Source organism: Belonocnema kinseyi, chromosome 6 (genome assembly GCF_010883055.1).
Source record: "Belonocnema kinseyi isolate 2016_QV_RU_SX_M_011 chromosome 6, B_treatae_v1, whole genome shotgun sequence".
Classification (NCBI taxonomy): domain Eukaryota; kingdom Metazoa; phylum Arthropoda; class Insecta; order Hymenoptera; family Cynipidae; genus Belonocnema; species Belonocnema kinseyi.
Window position 1 is genome coordinate 147762571 of NC_046662.1, and position 20714 is coordinate 147783284.

Below are 20714 nucleotides of genomic sequence, written 5' to 3' on the forward strand. Positions count from 1 at the left end.
TATGTTTCGTATTTTATGCTTCCGTATGTAGAACCCTTTAAAGTGCCACTAGCAACTTTGGCTAACCTAAAATTGTGAATATCATCGAATTCTCTTATTCTATATTTTTGTTGTTATTGATTTTAACCCTTGAGAATGTTGAACGTCGATACCTTTTTCTTTCTTTAAATTAAGTCATGTTTTTACGCTACCATTGCCATTTTATATTGTCAAGACAATTTTATTTTCTTACTTTTGTTATTATAACTGTTCTGAAACTATAAATATGTTTTTTGTGGTCTTATTGTATCCATGTTTAACTTTCGTGTTATTTTCTTTGATTGACCTTTATAAAATTTTGAATAAACTACCTCTAATTGCTTTACACAAAATATGAGCTTTTTAATTACTTAACCCTCCCCTCTATCATTTTCACGTTTAAGGTGAGCTACTAATTTTGTCCACCCTAAGGTTATCTTTTACTATTTTTGGTTTACCCTTTTCTTAGTTTGAAATCTTTTGCCTTTTGTTATCTAATTTGTTGTTGTTATTGTTACCGTAGAGATTTTCTTATATACTTTTCTTCCGAGCCAGTGAGGCCACCAGCCCGCTTTTTATCGTTAAGCCTGAAACGCTTAGCGTTCAGTGAGGTTCCCCCTTTCCGTTTGGAATATAGATTCCGTTTACCTTTATCACTTCTCACTCACTTTAGTTGAATTGGTTGGCCTTTGTCCCAAGTAACAACTGGCGCCCAATAATCTGATTCTTTTGTATCTAATTTTTTTTTGCAACTTACTGTTGATTCAGAATCTATCGGAAGAATCATCTCTCATATAGTTCAATTTCTCTACTTAGGGTGTGTAAAATATTTAACAAATATAAGGAACAAGCGTCAACTATTTGCCGGAAGATAATACCAGCTGCTGATATCCTTATTTTTGATGTGTTAGAAAAAAAGAAGAGACGATATTTTGTCTATCATAATTTATTGTTTAAAGTTTGTACAGCGCGGGTGCAAAGACAACTGGCGTTCCCTGGGGATTTTCGAGAGATCGAAGGTGCTGAATGCACTTACAAAATATCCTTGGAAGGGATAGCAATCCCTATTTGACAAAATAGTTAGAAGTCGGAAATGTTGTTTACGTCGTTTATGCCTCCTTACGGTCAATCTCTACCTTCAATTTGTCTGGTTTGCACATTTTACCTAGAAGAGATTAGACATTTGTCCCGTTTAGAGGAGCCCCGCAAAAAAGGGCTTAAGAGAAAACGTGTTGTGTTAGCTATGTCCAAAACTTATAGCAATACATTGTGAAACCCAAATTTCTCCTTTTGAATCTAGCAGTTTGTGTACTAAGGTCGGGCCTCATAAACATGTAAAACTTAAACAGATGTTCTTCAAAATGGCATTTTAAGTTTCAAACATAGTAAATCAAATTTAAACATAGAATGTATTCAAAAATAGAAATTTCAAGAACACTACATTTATAAGCGACGCGACAGGGTGCCAAGTGCGCTACTGAAAGTCCTTCAAATTTAATATTCTTTTTATTTGAAAAAGAAGCTTTACTCAATATCGTATTTCGTTAAATGGTAAACATGAGTCAGATCCCCATGTATCTGACTAACGCTCTTATTACCACAAATTTGAAAGATAAATAAACATCTCGATAGTACCTTGAGAGGATAATTATTATTGAGTGTTCTATTATTGTGCTTTGCAGTTGTGTTTACATTTGTTAGCGATTTCTTATTACCTTGTCTTTTATTGCTTATCTGTTTACATTCTGTATTTATAGTGCCTAGAGAGAATAACATCTATTGTGCTTTATTACCTCTTTTCTCTTTAATCCAATCCTTTGTAAGGACACCTGTCTTTAATCTTAAATTGATTTCGTTATGCGAAAGTGTATTTACGTTTATCCATTCCCAATTATTATCGTTCTTTTCGTTGATTACGTTGGCCGATCATACACAATTAATTGCCCCTCACCCCCTCCTATAAATTGAGAGCCCTTTTGAGACTCATCGTAGTTATGGATGGGGATAAGCAGTTAACTTCCTGGGTTTATAATCATAATAAAGAAGAGCTCCAATATCAATTGGAGAAGAGGACTCTTTCCACGGACGGAAACTTTGCAACCCTGCGCCTGCGACTGATAGATGCTTTCAAACGTAGTAGGGAAACAGGAGACCTTTTTAAACCATCCCTTACCTTTCCACGAGAAGACGAAAGCAAGATGCAAGAAACCCTTTCCACCCCCTCAGTTTCGGAGAAATCCCTCCGCGATGAAGACCCCGAAGACCCCCCGCAGCACTTAAGCGCTGGCAGGGCCAGTTTAGCTTCACCGACTGACCCGCCCCCCTCTTCTTCGGAAACAAAGGCCGACCCCGATACCGATCCAAAGATGCCAAGTAGACCCGTTACCGTAAGTAAAGAGATAACTCGCCCGATAGACAAAAACTGTAATAGACAGGGCGACGAAACCAGGCCACCCACCCCCCACTTCGAAAGGGATACCCCTTTTAGAAACCCTGTCAATAGAAGTGATGTCTCTCGACCCCCGCTCTTTAGTGGTTCCGATCCCTGTACGGAACAAAACTTCACCGCCCTCGGCCCCCACCCCAACGTTCAAGAATTCAGTACATGGAATCCTTCACGAGAATCATTCCTTATCCCCGGAGGAAATTCCTCTCATCGGCTGCACCCCGATGTAAGGAATCCCTGCCCCGACCGTATGCACACAGATTATGGCGACGCGTACCCCCGCGCCGCCCCTTTGTCACTTTTGAAAATCCATCCCAGCCTTCCACCCGCCACGGGAAGATCTCACCCCCTCTCTCAGCACAACCCAAAATATAACGACCCTCACCCCTCTCGCCATTCCAACCCCTTACCTCATACATAGGGTGAAGAAACCCACCCTTCGCGTTATTGGGACACAAAGTATGACGACCCCTACACCTCTCGCCGCTCCAACCCCTTAACCCAGACATTGTGTGATGAACCCCACCCCTCACGTTATTGAATAACAATGTATGACGACCCCTACCCCTCTCGTCGCTCCAATCACTTACCCTAGACATTGCACGATAAACCCCACCCCTCACACTTTGGGACCCAACGTATGACGACCCCTACCCCTCTCGCCGCAGGCAACTCCTTACCCCAGACATTGCGTGATGAACCCCATCCCTCACGTTATTGAGAAACATCTTATGACGACCCCCCTTGCATGCGGACGATGTTTGGTAGACTGATTCCCGAGATGTCTGAGGCGGAGGAAATTAGTTACGCACATCGGAACCTCCTCCCGAGATTACATTTGGCTCTACAACGAAACCAGATAAGAGATTTCGTGCACCTAGAAGAGCTCGCGATTGCCGCCGAGAAAAGCTATCGTGTTGCCCGGAATTACAAACCACTCCTACTCCCCGAACGATCTCTATAACCCGAACTAGCCTACCGGAACCCTAAAGATAAGAAACCGGAAAAATAAATAGACAGGCGACCGTAGAGAGAAAGGTTTGACAGACGAAACGAAAGAATTGCGTTCCTCGAAGAGGAGCCCAATGAAAGGCACCCCCACGTGGAACCAGTAGATCTCACGTACCTATCATTAGAAAACCCTAACAAAGGAACCAACAGATATCCACCCCAACCCCCTAAACATCCCGAAAACTCCCCATTTACCGACCCAAAAGCTGTTCCCGCGAGAACCAGTGCGGCCCAACCTCCTAATAAGTTCAACGAAATAAATCTCTCCCGCTTTAAAACGGACAACCCCCCATATTGTTCGAATTGTGGCGAAAAAGGCCACAGATTCAGTGAATACAAACAGTCTAGGAAAGTCTTTTGTTTTGGCTGCAGTAGGAAAGAAAAATATATATCAGAATGCCCTAGATGTTCGGGAAATTGAAGAGGGAAGTATGTCATGGGGTGAACGTACCTCTTGTAAATAAAAACAAAATCTTTTCAGAAATAGAAGCTCTAATAATTAAAACAAATAAATACCAACAAACTTTAAAATTAATAGAAATTGATTATTTAGACTCCAAAACGGACTTTTCAAATTTTATAGGGGATTGTACCATCAATTATTATGACGTGACCCTTATTATCTGTGGGAATAGAATTTTTATCAGGGAAGAAGGAATAGGAATAGCTTCCAAAGTTCCATTTATTAGAATTAAACGTAAAAACCCTCAACTGTGTTCTATCCATCCGAATAACCCTTTCTTAGAAGATTTGATAACACAGGAAGAAATCATTTCTGTCAATATGAATTTGAAAACTAGACGATTAGTACCTCCGAAAGTCTCTGAAGTGCCGATCCCTGTACCGATCACTGGTTCTTTAAACCCCCAACCTGTAGCATCTACCCTCAATGTTTCCCCTTTAAACCCTATCGATATCACGCCTCTCCATCCCTTCACGAACCCTATTACGCTTGCCTCCAAGAAATTAACCCAAACTTGTACCTCCCTGAAAACCCCAAGGAAACCCCCGATAACGAATCATATCCTTCAACCCCTATCCCGGTGTACAATCTTTCCAAACTACCTTATCGACCTTCACCACTCTCTGGTCCCCAGCCCTTAATGTAACTGACTATTGAAATCTTAGGAAAACCAATCAAAGCCTTTGTAGATGGTGGCGCTTCACGCTCGTTTATAGGCTTAGACGGTTTTGAAATAATAAAAGAACTTAATTTAAAGACCGTCTATAGAAGAGGTAGAGTCGCCTTAGCAATTGGCCACGACTTTTTGAAAATATTCAGATTTAATGTGGGTTTCGAGGATCGTAATTTGCACTTTAAAGATATATCGAATTATATTAACTCTTTTGAATTTGAAAAAGAACCTTTTGAAAACTGTTGCTGCCTCAGAGAACCTACGGTAGACGAAAATATTAAACTTAAAGAGTTTCTAAAACGAGAATTACCGCAACCACACGGAGATTACGGGCTAACTAATTTGACTAAACATATTATAGACGTAGGGAATCATCCACCTATAAAACAGCGTCACTACTTAACATTTCCTAAAATCATGGAAACTATAGTAGCTGAATTAGATAATATGTTGGTTAACGACATTATTGAGCCCTTAAATAGTGGTTGGTCTCACAAATGCCCCTGCGACTTTTCAACGTCTATTAGACCGATTAATAGGTCCGGAGATGGAACCCCACGCCTTTGTTTATTTGGATGACTTAATCATCGTCACAAAAACCTTCGATGAACACCTCCAATGGCTCACCAGAGTCCTGGATAAAATAAAAGAGGACGGTCTGGAAATTAATCCAGAAAAGAGTGAGTTTTGCTGCCCCCAGGTAGACTATTTGGGTTTCCTAGTGAATGAAAAAGGATTACAGACCGATGACGATAAGATAGATCCCATTTTAAATTACCCCGCCCCGAAAAATATAAAAACACTGCGCCGAATTTCTCGGAATGTCGAGTTGGTATAGACGGTTCATTAGAAATTATGCTTCCCTAGCAAGTCCACTGTCGATGCTGCTTAAGAAAAAGCAACAATGGATTTGGGGGGAAGACCAGAAATCTGCTTCTGAGAAAATTAAGCAAAGTTTATCCGAAGCCCCCGTTTTAATGTGCCCCAATTTTGAGATCCTATTCACATTGCAAACTAACGCTAGCAATAACGGTTTAGGAACCGTTCTGATGCAAAATGTGGAGGGTCAAAAATGTGTAATCCCCTATGCTAGTCGAACGTTGACCGAAACCGAAAAAAAATATTCTACAACGGAAAAAGAATGCCTTTCGATCGTATGGTCCATTCAAAAATATAGACCTTACCTGGAGGGTTATAAATTCGCGGTTATTACAGACGTCCCCGAACCCCTATCCCGTATGTACGAACCCCAAGCCCCCGAAGTAATATTCCCAATCAGAGATTCTAACACCTCTTGCTACTCCCGACGATTCACTGCCTTATCCAACTTTCCCGAAAGATTTCCCCGCTGGAATGTCTTCAACGGAGAACTATTTACCTACTGACCCAGTACCCTGGTGACCGATTTTGTAGAAGACCTCCTTGAATGGAAATTAGTACCCGATGACCAACCCGATGACCAACCCAAGCCTCCTTCACAACGCCACGTGTAAACCAACCCCCGCCATTTAGTAACACCATCTATTTCCCGTTTTCTTTTTTTTTCCTTTTCATAATAGAAAGGTCCCTATTTTTCCTTTTTCTTTCATTCGTTCCAAGTATTTACTTTCCTACCTACCGCTTTCGCACTGTGCGACTTTCTAGTTAGTTAGAATCCACGCTGATTTCTTTTCCTTTTGAAAACAAATAGATTTCTTTTTGAAGTCGCATGTTCCGCTTTCCTACGACACTGACGTATAAACGTTTATTTTCTTTCTTTTTTTCCTTTTTATCATCTTATACGCACAATTTTCAACAATTTGTTTTGCCTGCCGCTTGCGATTGCTGCCTACTACCTCTCTTTTATCATTACTTTTTTTTCTCTTTATTTTCTCTCTTTTGTTTTCTCGATTTTTGTTTAGTTATGATTTTATGATTTTTTTTACTTTATTTTTATTTATGATTTGCAATCTTCCTTTATTTCATTATTTTCAGTTTTTCTTTCGATTTGATTTGGTTGATTTTATTATTTTTATTTAGTTAAGGAGTACCGAATTTTGAGTATGAAGTATTTTGAAGCTTGATCTTTTTCTGCTTGGCTGGTCATTTCGGATTGTGGTTCTTCCTTTTGTTGTTTATTTTAAAGAATAAAATTTTGTCTTGTCTCCCTCTTGGTTTGAGACCTGTTCGGTCCTTCACAAGGATACGTGAGTTGTAACATTGCAGATTTTTTTGCTAATCACAAATTCTACTTTGCCTAAATAAACTCCTAATAAAAGCTCACGTGTCTACACGAGGGGTAATAAAATTCGGCCCTCCTCTCTTTTGTTTTATTTTAAGTTATTATTGTTTTTTTACCTCATTTTATTGTTTCGTTAGTATATTTTATATGTTTGTAGCGGTAATTTAAGAAAGTAGGGCTGTCTTAATTTTTTTTTATTTTATTAAATTTCTTAATTCCGCGGTCTCGAGCGAGAGCCACTCAGAGTTGCTCCATCGACAAAAACGATCGATTAGATCCACCCCCACCTTCACCTTCAGCAGATCTTCACGTCTCAAGTGCCCACATAACTTCCGGATATCTCTTATCGCTGATCTTATCGCTGATCGACAGGACGATACGATGGACGAATAGGAAGTGGATCTCGTCGGCTGTCTTTCTCTCGATCGTGCGAATTACGGAAATTAAGTTGTGCGCATCAGGCTTGTCCCCCCTAATTGTGTGATTCCTCCCGCTTCATATATACGCCGGTAAGCGCAAAAATCGGTCTCTTGGCGTCTGTGAGCTCTACGTGCGAACATCTGCTCCCGTCTTCGCTTCATTCCAGTTTGTTTAAGGTAGGAACCCTTTTCATTAATGATTTAGCCAAGCGTCCTTTCTCTAGATATTTTGTAGTGGTATTAATTTGTGTTTATTCTCTTAACTCCTTGGCTAAATCATTCATTACTTGATTCAAATAAGAGTAATTATGTGTGGTTGAATAATTATTTAAGAATCCGGAGTACCGAATTACCGAAAACTGATTGCCGAATTTAACATGTTACCGGTCCCCCTGTAATTTTCTTGGAATTGTGAATTTTGTGTAATACTTTAGTTGTTTAGCATAACGTGTTACCGATCCCCCTTAATTTTCTTGGAATTATGAAACCCTTTTTATAATGTGTAACCGGACCCCCCCCCCAGCATCCTGGAAATTATAAGAAGTGTTATACAGTGTTTCCGGTCCATTCTTATCTTTAATTCTCTTTTAACATGACGAAACACCCTGAAATTGTGATAAAGTGTTACCAATCCCTTCTTATTTTCGATACCCTTTTTTTTTGAATGCTGAAAGCTTCTTCATTACCATAAAGTCTCATCGACCCTTGTATCTTTTATATTAAGTATTACCCAATAACCAAAAACAAATCAAGTGTCTCGATCCTTTTATGTTATATATACCCTTTTTAGTACCGAAATACCCGAAAATTATTCAAACTTTCTCGCCCTTTTTTTAAAAATCAAATATGCCCCCTTTTGGTGCCAAAATACCTCAAAATTGTTATAGTCTTCTCGTTAGTTTTATCTTTTCGATACCCCTTTTTGTGTTAAAATACCCCAAAAAAAATTAGAATAGTAATATCGATTCCCTTTTTGTGTTCTAGATACCTGTTTTTAGTACCGAAATATCTCAATTATTAAAGTTCTCTCGACCCCTTTCTTTTATTACATATTCCTCCTTTTAGTGCCGAAATATCCCCAAAATTATTAAACTTCTCTCATTACTTTTATCTTTTCTATGACCTTTTTAGTACTGAAATGCACAAAATTATTCAATTTTTCTCTAACCTTTTATGATAGGTGTACAGTTTTTGTTATAGACACCCCTTTTTGTGTGCAGAAATACCCTAGTTGTGTTGCAGTTTTCTCGACCGTTTCCTTTTCTTAATACCGTTTTTTCATATACTGAAACACCCTAAAGTTATTAAAGTTTTATCGGCCCCATTATCTTTTTTATGCCCTCTTTATACCTAAAGACCCTACAAATTATTAAAGATTTCTCGATCCTTTTCGTATTGTCTATACCCCTTTTTAGTGTCAAAATACCCCAAAATGATTAAAGTTTTATCGATCATTTTGTAGTATTTATACCTTTTTTCAAATGTCAAAATACCCCAAAGTTATTATAGTTTTCTCGGTTATTTTCAATGCCGAGCTACCCAAAAATTATTATAAAAGTTTTCTCGAAATTTTTTATTACTAATACCCCTTTTGGTTCATAATACCCCAAAATGTTTTTGTTTTTTCGACCCTTGTACGTTCCCGATACCTCTTTATAGTGCCGGATCCTTCCATAATTATGGAAGTTTATCCGACCCCTTTAATGTTCTTGATACCCCTTTTAATGCCGAGATACTTTTTTTGTTATTGGGCTAATGCCTTATTATTTGAATCTATCTTGGACATTCGTTACCAATGCCCTTTCATTATCGACCCCTTGAATACCCTAAATTGTTATATTTTTGTTACCGATTTGTTTTTTTGTGGCCTTATTGTATCCATGTTTAACTTTCATGTTATTTTCTTTGATTGACATTTATAACATTTTAAATAAATCACCTCTAATTATTTTACACAAAATATGAGCTTTGTAATTACGTAACCTTCCCCTCTACCAGTTTCACGTTTAAGCTGAGCTAGTAATTTTTTCCACCCTGAGGTTATATTTTAATATTTTTGGTTTACCTTTTTCTTAGTTTGAAATCTTTTGCCTTTTGTTATCTAATTTATTGTTGTTATTGTTACCGTAGAGATTTTCTTATATACTTTTCTTCCGAGCCAGTGAGGCCCCCCCCCCTTTTATCGTTAAACCTGAAACGCTTAGCGTTCAGTGAGTTTCCCCTTTTCTGTTTGGAATATAGATTCCGTTCACCTTTATCGTTTCTTACTCACTTTAGTTGAAATGGTTGGCTTTTGTCTCAAGTAAGGACTGGCGCCCAATTATATAATTTTTTTTGTATCTCATTTTTTTTGCAACTTACTGTTAATTCGGAATTTATCGGAAGAATCATCTCTCATATAGTTCAATTTCTCTATTTAGGGTGCCAAGTGCGGTACTGAGAGGCATTAAAATTTAATATCCTTTTTATTTGAAAAAGAAGCGTTACAAACGTCATGTTCTTCAGGCCTCTTTTTTTAATTAGTCAGCTACTGATGCACAGGAGAGCATACAGCGACCATGCTGGGAGATGCCGGAACTGCGCAAAGGGAAATAATCGTGTGCGGTGGAGGTGAAATAAGAGAGACGATAATAGATGCGGCGGGAAATATAAGAGACATCACTGTAGTAACCCTTCGCCTGTAAACTTTTTTTCGGAAACACGCTTCTGTAAAGGTGGGTCTTTGACCTCCGGCCGTTTTTTCACCCTATTATTGTAGTCAAAAAATGCATGCCAATGTTGGATACCTTTAACTTGACATATCAATCATAAAATGGTAGAAAATAAATTTTTTTTACATAAGAGTCAAACTCGGTAGGCATGCATTGATTTACTAAAAAAATTTAACTTTGAGAAAAATGAAGATAACTTCACTTCAAAAGCGGCAAATCAAAGGTTAATAAGACAGTTTTAAGAAAAAAATTCCGATTTATCTATTTAGAATTAAATGCTTAATTTTCAACAGGTAAAAAGGGCAATAAATCGTGTGATAGGCATTAGTATTCACACATTTTATTATCAAAAAAACATTTCTTTATATGGATAAAAAAATATTTTGACTCAAATATGACTATTTTATTAGTATTCGCATATTTTATTATAAAAAAAAAACAAGTTAAAAGCTAAAAAAAATGTTAATCTACTGTAAGTTTAGTGTACGCCGTCTGTAAAGTTGGGTCATTCATGTCCGTTCCGGATTTAACCTGCTAACCTCTACTGTTTGGAAGGGACTGGAACTGATATGGACCACAAAACTCGGGCGTCAGTTGTGTACGTTTTTTTAGGTGGGGGTAGCTGTAGCTTCCTTTCCCTATTTGGCAAATTATTAACTCAAACAATTTTGTTCCGGAGATGAAAGACCCGTTATAATGCCAGCCTCGGGCCTGGTTGGCCAAGTAACGAGGCAGTTTTTTCATGTAAATACTCTGGACTGCATACTATATGTAGTCTCTAAACCCGGCACAGTGTGACACAGCAGCAACCAGATAAGCCCGATGTAAACAGCTTCTGATACAGTACTGACTATTAGAGCGTATGGGCTGTCAAGGAACTCTCAGGGGGGGGGGGGGCATGAGCAGTCAAACGTGAAGATGGCAAAATGGTAGGAGGCCGTATATCGAGGTATGAGCGAGAAAATTACGCACATCGCAACCCGCCATGCATTTTCTGTATGCTTTTATAGTTAATGTAGGAGACACCCTGTTTCTTGACATTAAAGCATATTTTTTACTATCACTGAAATTCTGAATGCGAGCGCCAGGCCATGGCAGAAGGCCATTGAGGTAGTAGTGTTGACTCGAGGGAGCTAGGTTTTTCTGGCTAGTCCTGAAATAAACTAGGCCTGTTCATTGAGGCCTCGGGACCCCTTGGACTATTTCGACCCATCTGGGTAACGGGCCGGCAACCCTTTTTTTGTAAGACTGTAATAAAAAGTATCGCCTTCCTAAAAATTGCGTTACATATCTTTTTAATTAATTCAGTTTTCGTATTATTCTTTTTTCATCATAGATATGACTCCTCCTCGAAAGGATTTAAATCCGAATTTGCGCCTTAGTGATGAAAATCTTATACCTTCGTCAGTTATTCATTATTCTGGTCCAAGTCTTCTTAAATCGGAATTGAAGGAAAAGATGACGGATCCACTAGTCGCTACAATCGAAGCCACGAAAACGAGGTAATATTTGTTTGTTAATAAACATATTTATTCTAGTAGTGCAACAATTCATAGAGCGAAATATGAATGATTTAGCTTCCAGTAATTGGACACAATGAAATATTTACCGTAGGGAAATTCGGCACTCCTCTCTTTTGATACATTTTTAAATAATTTCATTTGTTTTCATGTTTTTTTATTTATCTTGTTATTTATTTCATTTTTTGTAATTTTTAAGAATTAACGGCTGTTCTGAATTCTCTTGGTTTAAATTTCTGAATTCCGCGGTATCGAGCGAGAATAATAAAGTTTTCCATCATCTATATAACCGATCGATTGGATCCAATTGAATGGACAGAAGTTGTTTTGTGTCCTAAGATCTAAGGCATGTTCTTGGTGAAGGCAGACCTCTACAAATGTTTCTGTTTTTGAACAGATTTTTTTTTAGCTTTTTATGCCTTTTTGTTTTTTGAGTTTTTATCTAAGAGCTTTGATGAGATGATGCTTGCCCCTCGTACTCCTCGTACGAAGGAGTTCGGAATCTTTCTCACCCTCAACGGCGGCTGATAAAGACTAGCAAGTCGGCCATCTTCCTTTTGACCGTAGAGAGTTGTCGAAATTCAGTTTGTGTGCATCAGCCCTTCCACTAATCATGCAATTCCCTGAGTCCTATTGTAAGCGTGCGAATTTTCTCTTTTACTTCTGTGTACCTAAAATGTCAGCACAATGCCTTAGTACTGTCTCCCGGCTTATCTCAGGTAAGACTGTGTTGAGACCCTTCTTATGTAAACCATTAATTGCTGAATTTCGACCTTTATATCTTTGATTTGTATTGCCCTTTTCTATATTGTTAAGACCCTTCATATGTTAATCATTAATAACCGAATTTCGACCCTTATGTATATCTTGAATTGCAATGCCCCTTTTTTATAGTTTTGAGACCCTTCATATGTTAACCTTTAATTACCGAATTATGACCCATATATCTTGAATTCCAATGCCCCTTTTTTATAGTTTTGAGAACCCTTCATATGTCAACCGCCAATTACTGTGTTTCGACCCTTATATTTTAAATTACAATGCCCCTTTTTTATTTTTTTTTGAGAACCATTTTGCTTGTCCATTATTGAGACTTATTTTGCCCTCCATGTTATTATGTACATGTTTAACATATTCTGTGCATTTTATTATATTATTATTAGTTATGGGAATAAGTTTCTGCCCTTTTCTAAAAGATTTCGCTGAAGATTCCATTATCGTGCTTGGTGAAACAATGGTCCACGAAGGAACATTTTTTTAGCATGTGAAGAATGTCAACTTTATTTTTTAAAAAGCAGCATTTGTGGGAAGTTCTTCGTCACCTTTTTCTGCAAAGAACTGACTGCATTGAGCGGAATAAATAGAAGTCATGCAACATAATCAATTTATCGTATCTCTCGCTTCATTCCGAACGTTTTTCTTTTAGAGCTCGGTTTAGACGCATTAGCTGCAGTTAACAATCCCCAGTTATGGCTTCGGACGGTTCAAGGGGCCCCGAAAATGCTGTTTTTTAGGGAATACAGATGACATTTTTTACACGGAAAAATAAAGTCTTCCTTTATCTGGTAACTAATGTCAACTAATTCTTCTTGGAGCTCACACACAGCCTTAAAAAAACGTGGACCTTTTCTTAACCTTTGTTTCGGGGATACCTTCTTGAAAAGGGGGAAACTTATTTCTATACCTAATATATGTATTATATAATTTCGGATTGCGAAAACCCCAATTTACCTATTTGTCAAACTAAAATCGCCTTTCTATGTTAATTTTATCTTCTCTTTGGGACCTTCTTATATCGATTTTCTTAGTATTATTGTTTCAAAAATCCAGTTATTATTAATTATATTCTGTTCTGGTATATCTCCTGTAGTAAACTCTTCGAAGATATATACTGACGTTCATTTCGCGATTTTTCTGTCTATTCTATGGATTTTCCTAATTAGTTTAATTTAATATTATGGAAACCCCTGTGCCTACACTTAAATAAGATATTTTTGTTTATTTTCATTGTTTTATTGCAACTTTCCTGAGACATATTTTTTTTAATTCTTCCAAAATGTTAAATAAATGGTCGTTAATTGCTTTCATCAATATACGAGTTTTGTAATTGAGTACGATCCACCCCCCCCCCCCCCCCCCCCCCCCCCCCCCCCCCCCCCTCCGTCGTTATTTTTATTAAAGCTAAGCTGGTTAGTTTTTGTTTGTCCCTAATTTTATCTCTTTAATTTTGGTTTGTCTTTTGCTGTTTTTTTTATTTTTTTCTTAGTACATTGACCAATGTTCTTTGTGTTAAATTACTGCTCGTTTTGGAATGTGTATTATTTTGTCTCAAGAAGTGTGTACAGAATATTTTCAGAGTTTTTACGGAGTTTCTGTGGAAGTTGTGAGTGGAGTGGGAGGGTGGAAGTCTAGGAGGTGAGTAGGGTTAAGAGGGGTGAATTGGGGAGTGAAAAATTAATTTTTATTGTAGTTTTGGAATGGGATTTAGCTAAATGGGACAAGTGAGGTTGGGTTGGTAAGGGAGCGGGGTAGTTTTGTGGTAAGAAGTTTGGACCTTCATGGTGGACAAGGGTGGTTTTCGTAGTGCTGAGGGAGTTAGAGGAGAGAAAAGGAAGTCTGCAGGGGCTGTGATAGGTGAAATAGTACAAAGAAAGGGAAATTTTTGGGCGGTAAGCGACAGCGGCCTTAAGAGACGTCTGTTGGCTGCATTACGTACTTTTCGCATGGATACGTCACAGTTACCGACTGAAGGGCGGGAGGTGGTCAGCGAAAGTAGTGGTAGTACTGGAAGTGAATTAGGCGGGGAGGAAATTTCCAGAAAAACACGAAGGCCAGCTGTGTGTGGCCCCGTGCCTTTAAAAAAAGCGTATGAACACGTTGGCTCCCCCCCCCCCTAAAAATGAAGGGGCAGACGGAGAAGGAGGCTCTCGGGGTGCTCATAGGCAAGGTCCGAGGGTTAAGGGAGGACGTAAGGGGGGCTATGGAGCAGATGAAATGTATGAGCGAGGTCCTGAGGGTAAGAGATGACATGTGGGAAAAGGAGGTAAAAGAGTTGAGGGGAAAAGTAGAAGGATTGCAGAGGGAAGTGGTGTCGTTAAGGACGGAAAATAGAGTAAAATAAGGGAGATGGAAGAAGATATTAGGATGTAGAAGGAAAGAGCACAAAAGAGACTTGAGAAGGTGGAGGGCAGGTCGGGAATGGAAGCAGTTGACACGGTGGAGGGTGAGAAGCAAGGTATTTGTGAGAGCGTAGGAATAAAAAGAGGGAGAGAGCGGATAGGGACAGGATAAGGGCAATGGAGTTGAGGATGAAGATAAGGGAGAAGGTAGATAGGAAAAATAATATTGTGGTAAGAGTATTGAAGCTAAAGAGTGGGGAAGAAAGGGAGGGCGTGGAAGCGCAGCTACAGAGCAGAGGGTGGGTTTAAAGCAAGCTAGAGAAAATTAGGATGGAGGGGAGAAAGGAGAATGAAGTGGCGGTTGTGAAATTGGAGAGCTAGGATGAAAAATGGGGGGGGGGGTGGTAATGCATAACAAAAATAGGATAAAGGACAAGAAGGTATTTATTGGTCAAGATTTGACGAGGAAGGAAAGAGATGTGCAGAGAATGCTAAATGACAGGGCTAGGAAGGAGAGTATTGAATTAAGAGCGGTGAAGGTAGGTTATCGGGAAATAAAAATAGATGAGAAAATGTGGACATGGGGCGAGGAAAAGGAGGCGTTGAAGAAAGTGCAGGGGAATTTATTTCGTGAGGAGTAGGGGGTGAGAGTACAACAGGGTGGAGGAGTGTTAAAGGTGCTGTGCTGGAATGCAGCAGGGGTAAAGAAGAAAGGAACGTGCAAATGAGAGCAGTAAAGATAAGAGGGGTAACGTTTAAGTTTGTAACTGTGTGCTATAATAAAGTTGGGATAGAAATGATGGAAGACTTACTAAGAGAAAGAAATGAGGGTATGGTGGCATTGCACGGGGAAGGGGAGAACTGCGAAAGAAAATTGAAACATAAGATAAAAAATAAAAAGGGGGAGATTCTAAGAGACTGTATAAAGGACAGATGCTAGGCGGTGGTAAATGGTATGGATTATGAATATGCAAGGGTGGGAAGAGATAGAGAAATTCGCAGTGGAAGGGAGGGTGGAATCAGACTATCAGTCATTAAGTTTGTGGATTAAGGGGGAGGGTGGTTGAAGACTGGGAGGGGAAGAAGGGTCGTTAGGAGAGCGAGTGTGATGGACAAGAGGGGCGTTAGAGAAGTGTAAGGAGCAGTTAGGCAACGTAAGCTTTGAGGGGGAGTCGGTGTTACAAACTAGCGAATTGATTACGGGGTTGAGTTGCCCGTTATGCTTCAGCTTTTCTTTTTACTTGTTGTCGTAGGTTCCAAACTAATAAACCACCCCTTACAGGAGTGCCTTATTTTTATTTTCATGTGGTGCACGATACTTTGATCTACTCCTGGACTGGGAGCCCTAACCGTTGTAGTTCTCAAATTTAGTTGGGTTGTAGGAAAGGAATGGAATTACTATATTTCGCTTGTTTCTTTTTTTAATATTTAAAAACCTAGAGACTTTATTCAAAAACACTTGAAAATAATTTTAAACACAACTTGTATTACCTTAAAAACTACCACCTATCTCCACGGTAGCGGAGGGGATGACGGGCTAAACAAGTTTGTCTTCTAGGTTTACACAATAGTTACCATATTTCAGTGTCCGATTCGCCGTCCCACCGAAGTGGGATAGAACGAGGGGAAGAGAGAGATGTACACAAATGTGAAAGCAATTTTAAATATAATAAAGTCTGACCTTTTTGAACCGATGATCTGCTATCGCGGAGCGTCGTCCACTGTTTTTTCACTAGCGTGACACTGCGCGCGAACTGTCACTCCACTCTAGTCTTTTAACCCCCTTTAACTCTGATTGCACACAGCTATTTTATTTTGAATTTATTAGAAATTTCATTTATTGGTTTTTCAAATTTAATCTCGCAAAACGCTCTTTGTTAGACACTGCCCTTCCGATTTTCGTACTTATGGGAGTGACAACCCGCGTATTGCGTCCCGCGCGAGGTAAAATGCCGACGGGCAAGTTGAACTTTAAGTCGAATCTTTCCTCTCGGACAATTAGTCCGATATCGGGAAGAAGTGATGCACGACTGCCTGGAGGCAACAGGTAGGATGGACCTCATAGGCAATGGTATGCATAATTTAGACAGTTTTTAGCAATGTCTGCATTTTTGGCCTGGGAACTGTCGCGGCCAGATTGCGATCTGCGTGATCACAATTTCTGAGATTTTAAAAATTTGTCCAACTAAGATTTCCTGCCAGGCACGTGCAGTGTTGCTAAGCCACTACGGTAAAAGTTCTGAATAATTATTTGAATCAAATTTTCAATAATTATTGGGCTGATTCAGAATTTATTGAATGTTGTACCTTTCTCGTGGTTTAGTGAGTTTCGAAATCGAATTGGTTCTTGATGAAAATATTAAGCTCATGCCCTTATTTGTCAGTTATCCCTGTTAGTGAACAAATTGGTTTTCTTTTATTTATCGGCTAATTGATTTTAAGAAGCAGTGGGTGAAGCTACTATCAGTTATTATCAATATTATTGGAAGTTTGATTTTCATCATATGATCTTATATTTAAAATTTGGGTAGCTAACCGAAAGTGATTGATTTTATTCTTATGGATTTTAAGCATTTATTAACAATTGACGTTGTTTATTAATATTTAGTGGTATCGCGGATAGCTGGGAAGATCCGGCAAGCATGAGTGACAAGAAGATGCATGAGTTCATAGGCGGGGAAGGATGCGAGGACAGTGATCCCAGATCTGAAACGAGATGTGGTCCAATACTATGATAGGGCTATGTCCGTGTGAATATAGTCAGAGACGCTTTAAATTAACAAGTTGCGCGCGCAACCCATTTCTCCTCTTCTGAATTTGAAAACTCGAAGGTGCGCGATTACCGGTCGGAGCACTTCGGCGATTCTGTTTATGTATCTATCTGCTAACAACTTTGAAATAAATTCAGGAGATTGGGATTTTAATATTTCCAGATTTCGATGCTGGCATTTCTCATGATTTGAATAGATCGCGCGCCTCTTGATATGCGTATATTTTAAGGGCATGTGACACAGCTAAATACCTATATTACCGACGACAGTTTTTCAGTTCACTGAATGTTTTTTTGAACCTAAGAACTTTTTTTGTAAATAACATATCGAGCTGAAACTTTGGGAAATGTATTAGAGTGCAATAAAGTACGTTTAGATACTGCATTTTGGTAGGAACTTCACTGAAAATTGTTTCATCTTTTTCCTGAATCTCAACATTTTTTGAACGTTCGAACTTTTTTTATACATAAAATATCGGTCTCAAACTTTGAGAAGTGCAAGAACCGAAAGAAAACTACGTTTAAGTACAAAGCTTAATAATAAAAGATGTAAAAAAATATATTTCAACAATCAATTCCAACGGCATCAGCCGGTAACGTTGTACACGAAAATACGAAACCTGGCGGCCGATAGACGAGGCTCTAGAGGGTTCGTATTTTCGTGTACAACGTTACCGGCTGATGCCGTTGGAATTGATTGTTAAAATATTTTTTTCTACATCTTTTATTATGAAACTTTATACTTTAACGTAGTTTTCTTTCGGCTTTTGCATTTCTCAAAGTCTGAGACCGATATTTTATGTATAAAAAAAGTTCGAACGTTCAAAAAATGTTGAGGTTCAGAAAAAAGATGAAATAATTTTCAGTGAAGTTCCTACCAAAATGCAGTACCTAAACGTGCTTTATTGTACTCTAATACATTTCCCAAAGTTTCAGCTCGATAATTTATTTACAAAAAAAGTTCTTAGGTTCAAAAAAACATTCAGTGAACTGAAAAACTGTGGTCGGTAATATAGGTATTTAGCTGTGTCACATGCCCTTAAGGTCATGTTATTTCATGTATAAAATATAAATTATATAAATATTAATAATATTATATATAAATATATACGTATATTAATAATGATAATATTATAATTATGTTGTATTATAATAGTCTTATTTATATCCTGATCTGCATTTGAAAGAAATTAAAGAAATTGGTGATTTTGGAATTAATCTCGTTTGGATAAAAATTCAATTATTTGATTGAAAAAATAATTATTTTGTTGAAAATGTAACTATTTTGTAAAAAAGTCCTCTTTTCTATCAAAAGTTCAACTACGTTTTTAAAATTTTTATTTTTTTTATTTGAAGGTTCATCTCTTTCGTTGAAAATACATTTTTGAAGCTGACAATCAATACCATTTTTGTTTAAGAAATCATGTGTTTTGTTACAAGGTCGTCTTTCTTTGTAGAAATTGAATTTTATTATGGAAAATTTATACTTTTTGATTAAAAATTACATTTTTCGGTTGAATTATCAACTGTAAATATGTTTTGGTTGTAAAGTCGTTCTGTTGTAAATGAAACTTTTGTTAAAAATTATAATCATAATCTTTGGGTGGAAATTCCCTTTTTGTTTTTAAAATTAAAAAATTTCGTTGAAAGTTGATGTCTTTTGTTAGAAATTGACCTTGTTTAGTAGAAATTTAATCTTTTTGGTTGAAAATGTATCATTTTTGGTCAAATTTTTGTAGATAATTCATCTTTTTGACTTTAAAATTAAATAATTTCTTTAAAAATTCATGTGTTTTGTTTAAGATTTGTCTTTTTTTGTAGATTATCAATTTTCTTGTTCGAAAATTCATCTGATTGGTTGAAAATTTAATAACTTTCTTTAAAATTAATTTTTTCTGTTAAAAAATATTTATATTTATCTGAAAATGTAACTATTATATGATTGATTAAAAATTAATCGTATATATTGGTTAAGTTGAAAAATCGTTTTTTTTTATAGAACAGTAATCTTCTTGGTCAAAAATTCATCTTTTCCCTTGAAAATTTCACAATTTTTTTGAAAATTCGTTTTTTTTTCTTGTTCAATTCAATTTTTAGCACAGTTCTTATCTGAAAATTGTACTATTCCATTTTTGGTTCAAACTTTATCCTGTTTCAAATAAATTCAAGGCTTTCTATTTCGAACCACTCTGTACAAATTTGTATAGTTTTTAATAGTTGTTCATAATGGCTTGTCCCAGATCTGAATAATATTTTTTTTCTAAAAAATCTCTGTTCCAATTCAGAAATACATACAATTGCTTTGAAAAATTTCCTGTTCCAATTCAGAATTCAGGATGACATTAAAAAATTCAAAATTTCAAATCTGAAAATGATTTTTTTGAGATGGAAATCTTTTGAAATTTAAACTTTTAAAACTGAAGCTTGACAAATTTTTAATTCAGAAATATTTCATTTAAACGCTCAATAATTCATACGTATAAAACACAAACTTTTAACACCTTTTAATCTTACAATTTTTTAAATTAAATTATTTTAAAATACGAAATTACCATTTTTAAATTTTTATAACTTTAACATTTTAGAGATATCTGGTTAAAAAGTACTATTTACGCTATTATTTTCAAGGTTCAAAATGATAATAATTCAAAAAAATTTCAGTTCGTAACATTAAAAATTGAACGATTAAATTAATTTTTTAACTAAAAACTTTTTAAAATAAAAGTTACATTGTTTTTATTTAAAATTATTCCCGATTAATATTTTTGCATTGTTATTTAGAGATAAAATTTTAGTTTGCCAATTGAAAATGTTAGAAATTAATGATGATTTTTTTACAAAACAGTGTAAACTTCTTTTTAAACGGAATAGTTCAAGGACTTCTGGTTAAAAAATATAAACTTACTTTCAATGCTTTGAATTGAAGAATAAATAAATAAATTTTTTAATGTTAAAGACTGAATTATTTTGATCAATAAAAATGGATTAATTACAATTCTTTTTTATTGGAAACTTTTTAAATCCTAAATTGAATTCGTTTATTTTAAGCCGCTTTATATTATTAATTTTTACATTTTTATTTATAAATCCAAACTCAAAAGTCTTATTTACGAATTGACAATTTTAAAAATCGAAAGGCGTAACAAAAAAGTTTCATTTTCAACTAAAAAAAAAACGAAGTTTCAACCAAATCCTTAAATTTTTAACGAAGAAGATGAATTTTCATTTAAAATTATGAATCTTCATAAAAAAGGCGTACATTTTTAATTAAAAACTGTTGAACACATCCAAACAGAAAAATTTTTCACAAAACAGTTGAGTTTTCAGTTTTTTTAATTTGAGG

The 20714-nt window shown here is 36.7% G+C and overlaps 1 protein-coding gene across 5 annotated transcripts in view; it reads left to right on the forward strand.

The window, feature by feature from the left end:
- The window catches only part of LOC117174284 (plant UBX domain-containing protein 2), a 287058-nt gene that overhangs the window by 240740 nt on the left and 25604 nt on the right, over positions 1 to 20714 (forward strand). For 4 of the 5 annotated variants that reach the window (XM_033363234.1, XM_033363236.1, XM_033363235.1 and 1 more), the window contains one exon: positions 11299 to 11464. In XM_033363234.1, the coding sequence (XP_033219125.1) occupies positions 11299 to 11464 (166 nt within the window). Of the gene's footprint in view, positions 1 to 11298; positions 11469 to 20714 lie in introns of those variants that run through there. The other variant, XM_033363237.1, reaches the window with a different exon arrangement.